The sequence below is a fragment of the Thermobia domestica genome, chromosome 14, assembly GCF_964235325.1.
Source record: "Thermobia domestica chromosome 14, izTheDome1.hap1.1, whole genome shotgun sequence".
In the NCBI taxonomy this organism is placed as follows: Eukaryota; Metazoa; Arthropoda; class Insecta; order Zygentoma; family Lepismatidae; genus Thermobia; species Thermobia domestica.
Window position 1 is genome coordinate 95,556,195 of NC_137467.1, and position 20,397 is coordinate 95,576,591.

The 20,397-nt window shown below is 32.8% G+C and overlaps 1 protein-coding gene across 3 annotated transcripts in view; it reads right to left on the reverse strand.

Annotated features, from left to right (window-relative positions):
- LOC145670270 (fat-like cadherin-related tumor suppressor homolog) overlaps positions 1–20,397 on the reverse strand; it is a 113,466-nt gene that overhangs the window by 15,698 nt on the left and 77,371 nt on the right. For all 3 annotated transcript variants that reach the window (XR_014128249.1, XM_081738697.1, XM_081738696.1), the window contains 5 exons: positions 15,543–15,794; positions 13,826–14,654; positions 10,323–10,654; positions 4,458–5,573; positions 3,107–3,407 (listed from right to left, as the gene is read on the reverse strand). Coding sequence is in view for 2 of the 3 variants with exons in the window: in XM_081738697.1 (XP_081594823.1) it covers positions 3,107–3,407; positions 4,458–5,573; positions 10,323–10,654; positions 13,826–14,654; positions 15,543–15,794 (2,830 nt within the window). In the remaining variant the exon portion in view is untranslated. The remainder of the gene's footprint in view (positions 1–3,106; positions 3,408–4,457; positions 5,574–10,322; positions 10,655–13,825; positions 14,655–15,542; positions 15,795–20,397) is intronic.

Genomic DNA, 20,397 nt, shown 5'->3' on the forward strand with positions numbered 1-20,397 from the left:
TAAATGAATACTTCTTTCCACAGCTTTACATTAGCACAGTGTTCCGGAAGTTTGAATCCAAAGTAAAAATAATTAAGAAAGATAACAGTCCTTTTAGTTGCCTGTAGATTAAAATGTTCATCATTCTCAGCTATACAAATTTACATGTATGATGAAGGCTTCGCTTAGATGTCTCAGATCTTTCGTTCAAAGTTGTTATTGAAAATCTCATTATTAAAATTCGGGTACGGTTTTCAATAGAAGATCACTGACAGAGTTCATTATTTTCTTTTTCTAAATACGGTCTTGCATTCAATTCAGAAACCATGTGATGAATGAAACATTTAATTTATTATTTTAAAAAAAAATCCAGTTACAGCTTATCAGAAGGCTAACTGCCACCCAAATCATTAACAATCATTATATCATCATCATGAATATCACAAGAATGGGAAAGAAAACGAAAAGATACTTTGAACATTTACCTGGTGGAACTAAGAAACATTCTTCAGTTAGAAAGATTGATCGAGAAATACAACTAGGAACATCTCGATTACAAAGCAAGAATGAATGATAAACACTAGCATACACCCAATCAATGTGTTTTACAACTAAGTTTGTGTGGAGAACATCGGTTCGTGGGTTTTCTCAGAGTTCTCCCACATTCTAATTTTACCGTACTATATCTTTCAGAACCATTTCGTCTCCTTTAATCTAATGGTCATAGTCTAACGTGGAATGTTAAATGAAAGATTTCATATAATTTTTTTACGTTCCCGTAACATTTATCATATTAAACTGTTCCAAAAAAAAAAAAAAAAAAAAAAAAATTAAGAAATCCTATGAAATCCAACAATATAATTTTTAAATATATCGTTTCGTACAACAGATTCTTTTTAATTCATGGTGTCTTATATTTAAAAGAATATGTCGTACACTCCTTCAAATTTCACATTTAAACAATAGTCCTTAACAATAATAAAATTATGATACGAAATTTACGATAATTACACAAACATAAAGGTATTTATAATGAATCTTATATAAACATGGTTTACAGTATCCTAAAATGAGACAAAAAAATCTTGTAATTATTACATAAACACTGTTTAAAAAAGGTACCATTGCATTGACAATCACGAAAAATTAGATCCTGGTTTCAAGAGTCCGAAAATTAAGAAAAGAGAAGGACATAAAATGTGCAACGACTATACTACAACATAAAACACAAAATTTTTAAATTGTAAGATCAAGTACACTATACACTATACACTATACTTAAAATACACTATACTACTGTATCTATAATAATTGCTATTTTGTGTTAATATAAGTGTTTATTAATAAAAAATCTGCCTCATTCAACTCAGAACATTGAACTATCTGACTTTCCATATACGCTTATATATACCACACACATTTGTACCTCTATATACGTAAACCGAATAAAGTTACAAAGTTTGTTTAAATAGTTCATAATAATAATGTTAACACAGATTTCACATTGGCTAATTAGACACGAAATATTTTAAATCTTTTGAATTTCTTGGATCATATGGTGACTGAAAAGTCGGTTTTTATCTTTTACACAAATATTTCATATCTATTTTGCAAATTGAATTTTAATATTTTAATCCTTTTCTGGTATGATCCACCTACTCATTAAAGGTATTATGTAAAACACTTCAAATTCAGACTCCGAAGAGGACCGAAGCTCTAACTGCTGCTTTTCTTATTATGCTACACAAGCAAGTGAAGAAAGTTCTTTTTTGTCAGCTACTAAAGTGACAATTCATTATTATTAACAATAAATAAATAAAAATATTCAACGAAGAAGCATTTTCTTGGCTGCTTTACGAATGTTTGATCAATACATAAAACTAACTGACATGTATTTTTGTCTGTCCATAACAATGACCATCAAACATTTGAATCTGCTTTCATTACGGATCACAAATAACCTACAGAACAGACACTATTTTTTTTTATCATACTTGGGATTGTACAGTACATGAAATCAATATGAGCGATTTAACTTGAATTTTATAACATTCAACATTTTCTGCAGGCTCCTCTGTGATGCTCAATTGCTGTCTGTCTTTTCGTCTTTAGGAAAATTGTTGTAAATGCTTGAGTGACTGATTATATACCGATATGTACATAAGAATTGACATTGGGTGTCTCGTCGCATTTGCAAGATTTCATTCTTTGAAAACCATTTCAATTTTGCAGCTCTTAACAAGTTTACAACTCTGCATCGGAAAACCTACTCATTGTGAACTGCGGCTAATTTGAATCAAATTTCATCTGCAACTAAACAGCACAAGCTAAAGTATGTACAGCTCATAAGCTCATCCTATCGTGATTGAGCTGTGCGAGTTGTAATTTAGGACTGACAAAGAATGTATAAGCAATGTTCCTAACAACAATTTCAGAATTCAATGAATTTAATTTGAAATTAATTGCATGTTATATTACTGTAATAATTATTATAAAAGAGAAGTTCATATTTGCGCCACTTTAGGTACAGTCTTGCAGTCCTGGTTAGAAGAAAAGTCACACCTCTCGTTTCCTTTCCAAGTTATCTTAGTCCAATGTGTGCGTATTTCTTTATATGTATTAATGAATTATCAAATCCTTCTTGAGCAAGACTGTACATACACAAATATAATGCATAAGCTTATGTCTCATTTATTTCTACCATGCATTACGTTTAGTTTACATGCACTACTTTAAATATTATCTGCTTTCTGATTCCGATAAGCATTCATCATAATTTAATTGTAAAGTTTACGCTGAAAGAATTTTAACACTGGAAAGTGAAATGTTTATTGCACGCCGGTTATTATATAAGTGCAACTAACAACCTAAGACGTAGGTACAAATACAAACTACTAGTTTTTAACAAGTAAAGAAAGAAAAAAAAATCTTGAAGACAATAACGCAAATAATGAAGAAACTTAAACTGAAAAGTACTACTATTGAACTGTAATTTGTAACAAAAGAAAACGGAAATTACAAATTTAAAACAATTATTTACTCTAGAGAAAGAAAATTATTGATTCAGATTGGTACAAAGGAATCGCTTGATTTCACAGAAAGAAAGGAACTTGTTCAACACACTCACCATTCTTGATCTTATTGCCATCAATAAAAGTACCCAGTGGAATGTGTTCCGAGTCTGCCCAAGGTTTGTGGATGCTCTCTGTGTCACTGGCAGGATTAGAAGACGGAACGGGAGGAAGTGACGGAATGGCACTTACTGTGTTGCGATTTAGGTTGCGGAGATAGTCAGGAGGAACATTCTCAAGCTCGTCTCCTGCTGAGCCATAACTTCGGAGAGTATCTAGGTTGTTTAAGGGTGTGTAGGTTGTTTCATTGGTGCTGGGGGTGTAGGAAGCGGGGCGCGGGGGACACTGGGGAGGCACCTGAAAACAACAAAAGCAAAATAAATAGCACAAGAAGATGGGAAATCATGCTTACAAGCAGAACATGCACAAAAAAGAAAATAAAAATTCTACTGAAGAAGAAGCATCTTGATTTACCATGCTTTAGAAATGCTTTTACTACATTTTTCTTCACTAGTATTGAACGTACGAAACAATACCATCAAAACCATGGTGCCATGCACTGGTTTTTTTAACGTGCTGTGTGAAATAATCCTCTTGTTTCGACTCTCTGATAAAGCACAAATAAGGAACAGATATTTTTGTTAGGAAAATTATTTTTAAAAAATTGTGATAGTACTTTCGGTTTTTGAGTATTTTTTTATTGAGGAAAAAATTAAAAGTCAAGTGTAGGTATAATTTTATGCACTTGCACTTTCATATGTAAAATTTAAATATTTATATATAAGCGAATTTATAACTTAAAATATTCGTGCATTCTATTACACTTAATGTTTTTCTTTCTTTTTTTTTAAAAAAAAAAAAAACAATCTCACAATAGTATAATAGAATAGTTTTATGAAATTGTAGTTCATAGTTATTTAATCTAGAACTAATTCGGAAAAAAAGTAACAATACTGAGTTTGCACTGTCACAAAAAAATAATAAATAAATATCTATTCCATGCATATTCTTTTCTTCAATAACTTCGGAACGAAAGGACTAAAATGAGTGAACTATTCTTTGGCTCGTGAGTGATCCGAAAAATTTCCCTCTAATTGGTCTACTAATTCCAAAGATATTGACAAAAGAACACGTAGAACGTCTAAATTTTTGTGGAGATAGTTAAAGCCCATCTTTCATAAATAAGCTTTTTCAATAACGAGATTCGATACGTATTAATAGGAAAACAAAGTCAAAAAGAAAAGGAAATTCTCTCAATGTGGTAAAAAATTTAATACGCTGAGATCTCACAATTAGAACTTTAGAGATTGACATGATTCCATATACACATTTCTAACGTCACTAACTTACAATATATACAAATTTTAAAGCAAATTATTTACAGTACAATAAAAAGAAATTACTAACCTGGCTCACTTCAAGATTGCTCAGTTTTGAACTTCTTTTAAAATCTGTGTCTGGTCCCCGAGTTGAGTTTAACATTATATCCTTTCTAGGGTCATTATTTATGTTATTGGACCTTTCCCTGGAACGTTTGACACGAAACCTACGAAATAAAATGAAGAAAAGCACCAGAAGAAGAATGATCAGCAAAGCAACGATTATTCCAATAAGCTCCTCCACCGTGATGCTATGCTTGTTGGATGTTATCGGTGTAAAATAGATAGGTTTATTACAGGAATCTCCAGTGGAGTTGGGAGGACAAATGCACTTGTAGCTGCCTGGCTCATTGATGCAAGTTCCACCATTTAGGCACGGATGGCGTTCACACTCATTCACATCAATAGTACACAAATCACCCGTAAATCCACGGCACTTACAAATTGGTTCATGATTCCCTTCTTCACACACACCACCATTTTTGCATGGGTTCGGATTACAATACTGGCCATACTCACACCTCTTACCGCTCATATGAAGCGGACAGTCACACGTAAAATCATTGTTTGTACTATAGCACCTTCCGCCATACAGGCAAGGGCTAGAGGCACATGGGTCATTGTCAATTTCACAAGTAGCACCAGAAAATCTAGGATAACAGAGGCACTTAAATGTACTTCCCAAATCCTCGCAAGTACCACCATTTTGGCAAGGTTGGGAACCACATATACCGGGGGAAACAAGCGTTGAATCGCAGTGGAATTCAACGTTAAAAAAGCGTTTCAGTGTTGCTACGCTACTAGCACCACTCATATGGAGAGGGACTGACACGTGGTCGATTTTAATATCATCCATACAACCTAAGAATCCTCGCCGAATATCATGAAAGCCAAGAATTGTTGGATGCACTCGAACTTCCCCGCCGAAATACAATTCATCAGATTCTAAGTTGAGGATATCACTGATTCCTGGAGCTGCTCCGTGGGCAACGTGCTTTCCATCCACAAAAATTTGTGCATTGTTCTCTTCTCTCTCGAGTTTCACCTCATGCCATAGACCGTCGCTTACATATGTACTGCTCACACGAACAATGCCCTCTCCGCTGCCTAAATCAAATCGGTATTGGACAACACCATTCACAAGCTGAAAAGAGAAATATATATGTATATTAGGTTGCTAAATGTGTTCATTATCTATCTAAAATGCCATTTACATCTCCAAGTTTCCCATTTTCTCTTTTAATCTATTATCACCATTCACTTGCATTGAATTTATCATCTGTCTCCTTTAGCCTAAGAAGCATATGCATCCAATTATTTATTTTTTTGGTAAACATTTCACCAATTTATTTAAAATAAATTCTATTTATATAACTTACTAAGGGAAGTAGCGAGGTGTTATTCCGATTTCATATCGATACTATGTTCATTCGACTCGTTTTCACATATTAAACAATTAGACAACCGCAGAAATCCTCAATCGTAAGTGTCTTCGAATTACAAGCGTTGAATACATTGAAGTCAATAAGAACTCAAGAGTGACACCTCGCGACCTTTCCTAGTTAGAATTCCATACTCCTTCACTATTAAATCAAACTTCCAAGAGTTTGTAAACACAACGCTGTTTATCGTCTCTTCTTTCATACAATTTGTGGCATAAATTGTTTCATTATTATCTACATTTTTGTACTATCGTCTGAAATGATCATCATCTTATTCTAACGTAACAAATTACAAAAATATTTTGCATTTCTTGTGGTTTTACTTTTTTAGTTTTATGGGAAATAGTTCTATTAAAATATATGAATATAACTGAAAAATACTAATCGTAAATTCTTGGAGATTTTAATCTTACATTAGTCTTTACATTAAACATTAAGCTTTTAATCTTTATTCTAGTTCATTTTCAGGAATTTATGATGCAGCACATATAACTTATCTTTCCAGTATGTTTTGCAGGGTGCGACAATATTCGAAATAATTGAAATAATTTCGACAGATGAATATTCGAAATTTGCTCAAAGATAAACTGAATCAATAATTACAGAATAATTCGTGCACTTTTTGATTATATTTTGTTTTTTTCCTTGTACAGTGCACTTAATTTTACTCTTCAAAACCATGCTTTCAACAGAAAAACTCTCTCAACAATGAAAGGAAACGAAGAATCACAAAAGTGCTGTTAGCGTTTGAAGTTGTATCTTAGAATGTTCAGTTAGTAATTTAGGAAATTCAATTAGTATCTCCTTTCCAACTATACTGTCTGCAGTCGGATTAACTAAAATAGGTCTGAGCCTCAGTAATCTCGTTAGTTATTACTTTGGGTTAATTCTGTATTTAGGGGGCCAAAACTAGGTTAAAAAACAGAATATTTATAGGAGAAACGAGTTATTACGGAAGGTAATGAATGTGTAAATAATCTGTGAAGTGAAAAGAATTGAAATGCAGTGTGTGCAATGGAGAAACACGAAATGTTGCCGGGTGGTAGTAGGAAGCAAAATAGCAGTTGTCGATCTATACAAACCGTAAAGATAAGTACAAAGTTATACTGCCCGAGAAATATCTAATGTAACCTAACTAAAAGTAACATAAACTAACTAAAATTAGGCTATATTTTGCAAAAAATTATCAATTTTTAGAAAAAAAAATAAGTCTGGCCCCCCAAAAGCAGAATTTATCAATTACTTTAAACCCGAAAGGTAGATAATGTTCCTAAAGCAACTTGTAGTATATGTTTCCAGACTAATCACAAATTGCCTTAACATTAATACTTCTACTTCCGTATTTATCATTCATTTACCAATCCTTTCCTTCTTTTAATACGTATGAAAAGTATTATTTATTGTCGCGAACATGAATCATGTAGACAACTAACCGTTGTTTAAGTTGTATCAAAATGGATAAAATTATTTCAATAGTTACAGCACAAACTGCAACCAGAATGGCACGGACATGAGTTCGACATTGCCTGTATTGAAGTGATATGTTTAAACTCTTGAAGTATTATTAAAATGATCCTGAGACTAGCACCGAATGTGTTCTTCTAAACTACATAGTGTGAAAAATCACATCGATACGCGAAAAACGCCTTAAAGGAGACAGATGTATTAAAGGTGAGTAAAATCTTTGCCACTTAGCTGTCGAATTCTTTTTTTCTCTTAATTCTCGTAATGAAGAAACTTAATTCTTCACAACGATAAAATTAATCCGGAGTCTTTGCTCAACTTTCAATATAAATTACTCTCATTTACTAAAAATGCATTTAACCTAGTACAACTTATCTGATTTTACAATCAAAAATAAACAAAACACATGAAAAATTAAACTACTAAAATAGCCTGTGCGAACCTTAAAACACATTTCGCCTAGTATCTAACATCCTTCTGGCTCCATACAAGAAAAATAATCTGGTGTGCTTTTACTTCATATTCTTTTTCTTTAACATTATTCCATATTGTTTCAATTACTTTCTGATTCACATAAAGAAGTTATTTTGATATTGACCCATTGTAGATAATTCCTTTAACAGGTCTTTACTGAGATTATTTCAAAGGTATTCTTTGACGTGCACAACGAAAGTACCTTGCGTTTTCAGGAGGGCAAAGTTTTGCTAAACAAGTTGCTCGGGTTTCTTCTCTAATTATTGATTCAACTCGCCATTGAACCAAGTTTGAATATTCAACTTTTGGAGTTCACTCAATTATTGTGAATATTGTCGCTCAATACAAAATTTATTGGAAAGATAGGAGAAACGTGCTGCCATCTGTCGGTAATTAGCACTCCTTTAAACTCGTTTTAAAGAGAAGTGTCTAAAATCATAAGGCGACCACTTTTACGTTTGCTAAGCTGGATCAATTTAACTGGGGGACAAATGGAAACGCATATATGTAGACTGAATATAAAATTCGTGCTAAGCGCAAAAAAAAAAAAAAAAAAAAAAAAAAAAAAAAAGTTGAGTAAAAAGCCCAGACCGTGCTTCAGAACTGATAGGACATATACCCACGCGCATTATTCTGGGGATTATCTGAACTACTTCCACAGTGAATACTATATAGCCCGTTTTTCACTGAGCAGTATTAGGCACATAGGCCACATTTTGACATTAAATCGAGCTTTTCTATTTTTGGCACTTAGCACGGATTCTATAGTCAATCTACATATTTCTTGTGTACGTTATTCTGAATTCGACTTTTAACATGGGTACTAAGCCTCTAATAAATAAAAATAAAAATGAGCAGGGATTGGATCCCACTTTTATCAATGTGTTCTTGATAAATGATACTGAAAAGGGAATTCAACTACAATAATTCAGCCATTTACAGGTGCCTCACGATTTCAATAATAACGTGGAATATTAGAATTACTTCCTATAACTATTAGTGTGCTGTTGTGTATTAGAATTATTTCCTAGTGTACTTGAATAAAATAGTGTTACTTGTAGATCTGCTTTCAAGCATACATCTTTTTATATACTTTTTATTAGTGCATTCATCAAATCATCCTTCAGAATCAAAGGATTAAGTTTAGTTTTTCAGCCACATGAAGTATATTTTTTTGAAGGTATACTAGTAATGATAATTTGTATTCTGTAGTATTATTTATGAATACCTCCTGTGATCGTATTCAGTTCTTAAAAATGTAAATTTGACGTGATTAACATATAGGCATATTGCATTATATGTTTCGGAAATAAGCATGCTCATAAAATTTAACGAAAACCGGATCCGTAGTATGGGGATGAAATATTAACTGCAAAAATTAACCCAAACAGAGAAGGTAAGCTGAATAAAATTGAAAAAATATGAGCTGAGCTAAGTTTGTTTTTTGAGTAAGCATTTGGGATCATACAATTCGTCAAGCAGTTTATACGTAAAGTGAAACCTGTCTATGTTGGCTTGAGTTGAGTTGATTTTGAGTTTAAAGTCCCGTTCAGCAGCGAGGCTATATGAGACGTGGACCTACTGATTAACGTGGAATCCGAACCACATGAGCTTTCGCCGGAAATCGAACCAGGGTCTCCCATGCCAAAGGCGCGTACGCTAACCGTTTAGCCACGGAGGAGCTCCTGTCTATGTTGGCCACCATCGCACCGGTTTCATTGAAAAATGGCCAATTCAACAAAAACTATAACAGACTGAATATAAACCCTTCTAATGCAGTAACTAATTATCCACGTATTAGTTTATATTTTGTAAGCAATATATAGTAAAAATCATTTACATAACATAAAAACACAGTATCTAATAAATGTGAATATTAGTTTGTCATTCGCTCATAATAAAAGGGATTCAAACATGTGACAATGATAAAGGGTGGGCACTTATAGTTCAATAAATCCATCTGAATGCGAAAAATTTTGCACTGTAGAACATGAATATGTGACAGCCTTAGTGGCACTATCTTTCCATATGCTTGTAATCAACAGACATAAAGGCAATAAACAGAACAACCCGCTGCTGTATTTGTGGAAAAAATAATTTCAATGGACAAGTGTTTTCTTTTCTCCATTTGGTTTATTGACCTCCAGAATCATACAACACTAACAGAAGTTCTGGAAAGGTTTTTAATAAACGAAGATCACGTAGATGTCCCACATACAGAAATGATTTTAACATTAACAAGTTAGGAATAACATTGCTTCAGTATGAAAAAGTTTCAAATTCAGATAGGTAGTCAACTTACAAAGTAATATGTAATACAAGTCTTATAGGAAAATAAAGTTCCATAAGAACTGAGTCAAGATACATAGGTAACAGGTTTCACTGTATTACATTTATTTTGCTTACGATACTAGATACCTGAGCAGAATAAAGAAATAAAATAGAGCGAAATTAATAAGGACTTCGAAAGAAAGAAAAAAAAGCTCTAAGCAAATACTAAAATAAGCACATACCTCAAGAATGTTATAGTCGTATTTTCCTGCAGCATACATTAAATTTCCTGTAGGTTGCATAGTACGGATCCTGAGTGAAAGTTTCAGGTGTTTCTCTAAGGCCTTGTCAACAGCGTACTGAGCATAGCTTTTACCACTGAATGAAACAGGATTCCTGGGAATGTAACAGGATTCGTCGTGGCACTTTGAAATGTCTATGTTACATGTGGATCCCGCGAAGCCTTCTGGACACTGGCACGAATAACCTTGCTTAGACACATCAGGCACACAAACTTTGAAAGATGGACATGGTTCCCGAGCGCATTCGTTTACTATTATTTCACATCGATCACCTGGAAAATAATAAAATTAAAAGATAACTGCATGTATTATTAAAGAAATGACAACATTCTATATGGCTGACAGTAACCCACAAGTTATTCTTGTCTTTAGTACTCTTTTTCTTTAATTCTTCCTATCCCAAATATTCAGTATGTTTTTATTCATTACTCCGTACTTATCGAGCCACTTTTCATCTTAATCTTTTATGTGAACATTGAGATTCCTACGTTTTAACCCTACACACAAATCCAACGTGAAGTTACATTATCATATCGATATTCCCTCTTCATACAATTATTTTACTTCATTTAAACTATAATCATCATTAAGCACACCAAAGCTTACGAAATCCACCAAATACTTGTAAAACTTTCTCCAATACGCAGAACATTTGCCTAAAATAAATTTCCAAACTAACAAATTATACTGAATATTTGTTGTTTATCAATGGTATGTCATTAAATTAAAATTCAACACTTCAAACCACTCTTTCATACGTCAATGTGTGTTTCAAATGTGTGTATCGTATCCTAAAATACCATCTCTATCTGCCCGGCCAGCAGACTTCAATCCTCGCAGGTATTTCTAAAAATTGTTTTAGTTGAAATCATATCTAGTAATAATTTCACAAGATTCTTCGAAAATTTCCGGTCCTATCTTTGTAATACCAAGATTTTATTGCTGTATAGTTTTGCCACTGTTGGAGTATAACTTGTCCCCAACTGTTGTCAGGGTTATTTTGTTTAGCTCCATACAATCTTTAGTGTTTGTTGGACTGCCAAGTTCTTTTCCCTTTTCTTCTCGGCGACAGTAACAAACACAAAGAAAATATGCCTTCAGAAACAAGGGTAGAAAATTAACTCTTACTGAAACACTGGCTCTGAGATTAAACATACATATGTTTCTACCGTGATATTATGACTTGTGTGATAAAGTCACAATTTTCAAATACTTGGGAACTGAGGCAAAAGCTACTCCATAGAGTTCACGAAAACTTGCAGAATTAACACTGACACCTCCAAGATTTAGTTACACCAAAATGTGAACTCAACAGATCCAGCTGTTTTGTTCTTTCAGAGGAAATAAAAGAATCTCGATGTTGTTTCGATGTTGTTATATATCATAGACTAACAGAATATTCCACAAAATGTTAAGACTTCGGTGGAGTTTATTCACTCGAAATTATAAGTTTTCAATTATTGTGGACAAAAATGGATGCTAAAGGTATATACCACTTTCCCAGTCTCTTTGAAATAATATGACAAGAATAGGTGGACAAGCAAAACGCATTATTAAATGTGACAACCATATACATACACAGGTGCTCAGAGCAAACTACTCCCTTGACAACTTAAGAACCCAGAAAATTGTTTTCCTATGAAAGCAACGCTCTCTTCGGGAAGAAACTACGAATTTTGCTTTCAATTCTATTAACATTTTTATTCTTCATATATATATAGAAAAACATATCTGGACATATATACAACATTTCTAAATTTCGGACATTTCCTTCGTCAAGAACATCGATTCTCCAGAAATTTAGAAATGAAGAAAAGCATATGTTGAGCTACATGGATAACACGAACCACTTCGTACTTTAATGAGACACTTTATGGCTTGCATTATTTCCCCGATCTAAAAATTAGATACAAGGCCACAATATGCAGTTGTTCTGAAGGGGGAAAAGGGGGTTAAATTTAGCCTGTAATTAATCGAATGTTTTGAAATTAATTTAAGTTCATGAAGTGAACTAATAGAAGAAATAACACATGATGTTATGGTTTTTTTTTTTTTTTTTTTTTAATATTATTACTAACAATTTGGAAGATTGAAATATAATATGCAAATTAGTATTATTATTACTCAAATAAGAGATGAAGGCTGAAAATTTCCAAACTCTTGCGATAGGTGGTGCCACTCGATGAGGCACTCTTTAAGTATAGTGAAATTCTGGTTTCGGCCACTAGGGTAACTTCCGTTGTTTTGTGGAAAGTCACCCCTACCAAATACTAATTAAACTTAGGCTACCCAATAAAGGTTGTAGGTGGAACTAAAAAATGAAATCATTGGTAAGGTAGGAGCATATTGAAAATTTTAATTATCATTTATTTACGGTCAGAAACCAATAATAATCAAGTGAGTGGCGCAAGAGATGTGTACAATACCAGAAAAAAATTTTGAAAGAAAAGTGAAAAGGCTGGTTTTAGTTAGTAGTGTTTCATACATTGAAGTCTACAGCTGACTATCTACGTTTCAGTAAATTAACTTTATAACTAATTTGGAAGGATAGTTTTGGTAGCCATGTGTACATATTAATATTTTTTATCAAAGGTTTGAATTGGAATACCTCAAAAGTTCGAAGTGTTCATCACTCGACTGGGTTTAGGTTATTGTTGAGAATGTGATGTGTGGAAGTATACACATTAGAATTTTTTTTAACACGCACCAAAGACCACAAAACTTTAGAAGTTGCTATTATCTCGACTATATCAGACACCTAGACGTTTGCTATCAACGAAGTATAAATATACATATAGATATTTTGTACTGTTTAATGTAACCTAAAACGTGCTATCACTAGTGAACAAATGCGAGTAAGGAAAGATTTATTAAGATGGAGTTCTAATATCTCTAAGAAAATACTATGAACTTTTCTCATTGATAATAACACAATTGAAAGCCCCACCTGAACATATAGTAACTAAGTCATGATAATAATTTAGCATTTGCTATTCAGCCCAACTTCCCTTGTCAATTGCTTACAATCTATATTTTATTGGCATATAATTATTGTATTTCCTAAATAAAATTGATTTATGTAATTATGAATATTTACCAATAAATATGTTGTTCATTTTAAACAATTTAATTCATTAAATTTAACCCTGAGATGTAATTTTAATTTACGAACGAGGAAGTTTGAAGATAAATAGTTCCGGCAGGGAATCGTAGTCACCACCATCGTTTCTAGAGATATTATTATTATTGTTATACGATATTTTCGTGAGTATGGTGTCGGCTTGTGGTTGTATACTTTCTTCTATCTATATTTCCCCCACTACTGATTTTCTTACAAAAGACAAAAGATTGAAATAACAGTCGACAATGAGATATGTCAATCTTGTACAGATGACGAAAAGTTACTTTTACATGTGAAATGTAAATATAATTAAGAGACCTACCTGCGTAACCTTCCTTGCAATCACATTGTACTTTATGGCTATGTTGTGGCGAAACAAAACTTGTAACGTCTGTGGTCACTGAAATCACCAGCGCTGTATCAAGAAGTATGCGATCAAAACATTTTCCGTATTTGCAGTAAGTTGGAGTGCACTTTTCATGAACAATTTCCAGAACAGCTAATTTCGTTGTTACTTCCATATCTTCCTTGTGATCTTGGATTTTCTTTCTCACAGTATTTGCTGGGAAAAAGCCAGCATGGGCTTTTCTCACAGCAAATAAAACATCAAGATTTGGTTTAGATTGCCGTGAATGTCGCTTTGTTTCGTTACCACTTGCTTCGCGCGACTTTCGTGTTCTTGAAGGTTGAACACTAATAATTATCACATCTTTAGGTCTAACACTTATGGCATTGCGCACTGATCGAATAAAACCTTTACGATAACTCAAAATAAAATCTTCTGGGCTTACTTCCCTAAATCTGATAATAACTGCTTCTCTGATCATATCTTCAGTAATCAAATTAACGCTAACTTTCACATTGGCAAATGAGGTAAATTTTCCATCTGAAACAGTAACGTTAACTAAATATTCTCCAACATCCAAGCGAGGCAACGCAACTAATGTTCCATCTTCGTGATCTATTTCAAATAATGCGGAAGGATTGAGCAATGTGGATGACGGGGACAAACTATACACCAGAGTATCATAAGCGTCTTGGTCACTTGCATGGATTCTTCCAATAACCCCACCTGGAAATTCATCCAGGAAAGAATTGACAGAAATATCCAAAGGTGTTATTATTGGAGGATATTGAGACTCTTCTATAACCTGGAACAATGAAGAAGAAAAAAATTAAGGTTAATTATCTACGATGAAAAGAAAGAACACAATTTCAAGTACAGGTGTAACGTCATCGTACACTAACACAAATAACAATGAAATATCAGAAGGAATCTTGGAAGTTAGGGAGGACCTATATATAATGATACAATTTAAGCACTCGTTTGGTTAAAATGGGGAAATATCCCTAAACTTTTTGTCAATATAACTAGCTGCGGGATTTGAACCTCAGATTTTCCGGTTGTGAAGCGAGAATGTCAACTATTTATTAATAGTTTTAGACACCGTTGCAAATCCATTCTATTCCGGATATGGCAATGAATCACAAGAAAAATTTTTTGCCGTCAATCAACCAGATTTTACACTTCAATGTATCATTTCAGTATCCGCCTACTAGAACTAAGGACACCACACCGAACATTCAATATTTCCCATCTGGAAACCGTTCATTTAATGATTAACAGAACTCTAAAGCTACAATTTATTTTATTGACATTTCCATTTCGTTTTTAATATTCATTTGGGAGAGATAGGAACGTTAGGTGATGGCTAGAGTCGTATTTAGTTGTTAAATTCATAACCATATTTAGACTGAATTTCATGCAAGGAAATGAATTACTGGGTTTGAAAGTAGATCACATTGGATCACTTTCTCGTATCAGACTGCTCAGATATACAAATACTACTGAATTCTTTTTTTCAAAAAGAAAAAAGAAAAAAAAAAAAAGAAAAAAAGGAAAGCTTCAATTACAACCAGTTACTTTAACTACATCTTCATACTGTCTACTAAAAATGATATATAATCCTATGTGAGATTTTTTTTTTAAAGAAAAACTTACATAAATATATTAACCTAATCTCAAGAATTATACACACCTTAACAGTAACCCATGTGTCTGAATATAACGGTGGTGTTCCGTTATCAAATACCCGTATATGAAGATGATAAGTATCTTTTAGTTTGTGATTGAATTTCGTTGCTGTGCGTAAAGTTCCATCCTGCACCAATCTGAAGACACCGCCATCGTTGCCAGCTCGAAAATCAAAAGTATATGGAGCTGCATTCGGAGCACTATCAGCATCAGTAACAATGAATTTAAGAATTGTAAAGCCCAGTGGTTTGTCCTCCTGGAACAGAAAATTATTATATAACTTCCTGTATATAAATCACAATCAATACTGAACGGCACATAAGTAAATTATATATAGATTATACTAAGATTACTAACATGGTGTATCAAACATACGAGGTCCTTTTCCACACAAGTAAAAAGTGGAAAAAAATTGCATTTTGCTGTGCACATTATTACAAAGATTGACTTATGTTTTAATGTTACTTATGTATTATATTATTAATGCATAATATGCTAACCGGTGATGATTTCAGAAGATTGTACACGGAGGTGAAAGTACTACTTCAAGTATATTGGAATCTACGTTGAGTACGATCAGAAACATGCTCTTGGAGGGGGAGGGGGATACTTCGTCGCTCTGCGTGGGAAATTCCCCCTTTGCCACTCCTGAAATCATCACTAATATTAACAATGCCAGAGTCCACACTACGGATCACATTGGGCCAAATACCAAAATGGCTTCATATATAAAATAAACCTAACTTATTTTTGACTGGCAGAATGAACGGAATACAGTTACAGGATAAAATTAGTACCAACGTTTTTTATATTTCTAGAAGCTGAAGTAGTTTCTAATATTTCTGGCACCTAAGTGAAAATCCATTTTCGAGGACCATAGAGGCTTAAAACATTTGAAGTATGTGGAAATCTTACTGCATAATATGTTTTAATCCTCTATGGTCCTTGAAAATGGATTCTCGCGTATGTATCGGAAATATTGGAAACTATTTCAGCTTTTAGAGAGAGAAACAAAGAAGATTGGTGTTAATTTCATGTTGATTCTGAATTGTTGAAGATGTTACATAAAAGATAAATCGGAACTTGTATAAGTATTATGTTGAAGGTGATCAATGAGAAAGTTAATTATAGCATTATTTGTTTTCACTGTCAAGTGTTCTTGGTTGCAGTGTAGTTAATCGTACATAATCGTAAATAAAAATGAAAATTTTAGTTTAACGTCTCATGTTTATGCACGTTAGGCTAAAACGCATGATTAAGGCAAGCGAATGATGATGAAGCAATCGGTGGAATGAAAATATGGGAGGGAACGAGAGTACACCGAGAAAATCCACCGACAATATGTCCACCATAAATTGATCGAACCAGAGATTCTATGCAAACACTATACCACTCAGCCACCATGTCCCACATTTATAATTGTATTGAAGTATCACTATTTATAACTAGAACTGAATATTTTTTTAAAAAAAGAAGTTAAACATTCTGTATGTCATTTTAAAAACTCATGTAGACGATTGTTTTATTAAAAGCAAGATTTCTGAATTAAGGACCAAACACTGTTCATATCACGTGATTTCACCACCCGATTCTGAAGCCCATATAACTAATATTCGGAAAACTACCCAAACATTTAGTTTATGTTGGTAATGGAAGGTACTTAACGTCACAGACGATGACGTATAGCGTGATCTCAGATTACCGCATATTAAGACAATAGCCTAAAATGATACTAGTATTTAAACACATATTATCAGATATAAAATATCCAATATAAATTATATTAATATAATACTGAAGAAAAAAAAAACAAATTCATTATTTTTTAAAAAAATCCAATAATAACAACTATGGGAAAAAACGAGGAAGGAAAATGGCATATCCAGGCATTACCTAGAGAAATACAAACTGAAATCAGAACAACAGGCCACCGGATTCCCACCCAGAACCTTCTGATTGTGAAGCACGAAGGCTGTACTAAATCTGTACTAAATCGAGTACATCGCGAATAGTACATAACGGCTAGAAAAAATGGCGATTTCATTCTTCCTCGTTCCTTTCTGTTCACGGAAATTGTATTCCTCAAAAATAACAACTATATTTTAAAAAAGAATGATATATTAGATATTTTTAACTTATATCATCTAACGCTATTATACTAAATATCTTGAGTGAAACTTATAACATAATCAAGAATTAAGGAAGGCGGAGGAGTGGGAAGAACACGACAAACAATTAATATACTCACATATCATTACAGATCTGTCATTCGTACTTGGTACCAACTTCTACATGTAATGTTACGTTCACATCGTTCGTTCAAACTATATCGTTCGTTCGTTCATAAAATTTTACTTATTTTTAGAATACCTTACTTATAAAGTCTTTGTAAATTGTATGTAATAAATGAAAAAGTATTCTCTACTGCATTATCAGAAACGAACGATATTTCAGGAGCCTAATGGGAACTGAAAACGAACACTTCTTAGAAGTCAGGGATAGGACTCATGCAAAAATACCAGGCAGATACGAATCTTCTACCGTTTAAGAAGGATATGATGAAATTTGGGGAGGAGAGGTGTTGCTATTTTTGACGAGGTTCTTCTACAACATAACCAAACACTAATATCTTTCGGTCCGACAAAAAAAAAAAAAAAAAAAAAAAAAAAAAAGTGTGTTATACAACGATTGTTTGCCCCACTGCTCTACGTTTCTCAGAAGAAAAAGGAGCGAAAATTTATTTTCCGACTTCCCCTCATAATTTTTGTTTTCGCAAGTAACATACAAACATTCAATAAAATATGACTATCTTCAATGTTTCAAAAATGAAATAAAATCATTCAGTTTAACGTCTCACGATTATACCCTTTATAAGTGAGACGAATGATTAAAGCAAGTGAATATTGGAAGAATGAAGGAATGAGAATGTGGGAGGAAACGGGAGTACCTCGAGAAAACCTGTTGTTGTTTTCGACACCATGTTGTTTTAATGTTTCAATAATGTTTTAAAATATTATGCAGTCAGGAATCTCGTTTGTATCTTCGTTATCAATCTAAACTAATTTTTGTACAAAATAGTAGATTTTTTGACATCGTTCTTCATTTGTTCAATTATTTGTTTGTTATTTACTAAATGATCATTATTTATTGACGATCGAAGATTAAACATGTTTGAAAATGTACTTAGTTTAAAAATCAAATTAATTCTTTTATGCCTCACAGTAATTTGTATTTATTATAAGTGACATACACTTTGAATAACCATATACGTATTAGAAACCAATTTTATGAAAACTCCAGACAGAAACACTTACGTGAAATATCTGTTCAACAGTACATCACTTCATATTCATATACCCCATACAGTACAAGAAAAGCACACAAAAGATAAAAAGTATTTTAAGGTGTAATTCGAAGTAGCCCAATTGTCTGGTGTAACATGGTGTAACAAATTAAAAATTAAAAGAAATTAACATGCATACAAACAGCATACTATTCTTTTCTTATTTTTTTGAGTAAGTATTCTGAGAATATATACGGTATTACAGTAATACATGCAACACCAACTGTGTAGAACATGCACAAAAAACTAAAACTCCATCTATACTCAAAGTTAAGTGTTGGCATCATATGGTAATGGAATAAAACTTATAGAGTGATTCAAATTGTTGATATTCCTTCTTGACATTTTTCTCTCGCGGTAAATGCGTGTATTGACTGCTAATTGGCAGGACAGTTCAGTGTTGGCCACGGTTGCTGCTAAGTTGCATGTTTATTTCGAACGGCCGAGGGATGGGAAAACAGAAAATTCGAGCTTATGAAATTGGTTTATAATTCTAGTGTACTGTTGTAATTATTCGGTTCTGTAAGTTTATTATTTTTGCTGTATTTACTCCATGTATTATGAAAAAGAATGATATTTTAAAAATAAATTCTCTCACACAAAACATTTGTGAATCTAGTAACATATTAAACTAGGTAAAATCACAATAAAGGCAGAAATAGTATCATATGACGCGTATTGAAGCACTAAATGTAATACACTTTTCGATCTACACGGAGAGTTTCGTGAGAATAGCAACAACATTCTTCTTCGATGAAGGACAAGTTTTCATAGCAGACATTGACAAATACTTTAAGTTTACTTCTTGACCTTGCTACATTTTTAGAAGCAACATAGCTTCATTTATATTAATATCTGAAGTTGGACAGTTCAATAAACAGAATTGATAAAGGACATTTATTTGAAGAAAGAAAGAAAGAAAGAAAGAAAGAAAGAAAGAAAGAAAAAAAAAAACGAGTAACGAAGTTTCAAATCTCCAGCCAGAACAGCATCGAATGATGGATGATTTATTTATTTACAAATGTTTCAGATACAGATCTTAGCCCATTTTACACTGAAACATTACCCTATAAAGTATACAAAAAACAACAAAAAGAATATATATATTTATAATATTTACAAAGACATTAATTTTATTCTGAACTGTTTCTTAGAGTCAAAAATATCAACATCAAATGGTAAACAATTGTACAGCGACGCAATGTAGTCTTATCATTATCAAATATAAACTTCAGATATTTGTCAAAATATGAAAGTAAAAGAACGTTGTACAATTAAAAGTCTAGGCATAGCTTTGTTAATAGCGAATGGGGGACTACGTGTAAGGCAAGAAGGTACAAAATTGAAAACTGAAACCAAAAGCTCGAAGTCAATAATTCCATTCATAATCTTAAAGAGAAACAGCAAATCGACCACCATGTAATGTATATGTGGATCTGAATATTAAGTTTATTAATGAGGTGAGTTTTGTTAAGAATATGTACTGAGGGAGTACAAGTCATGTTCCATATAGACG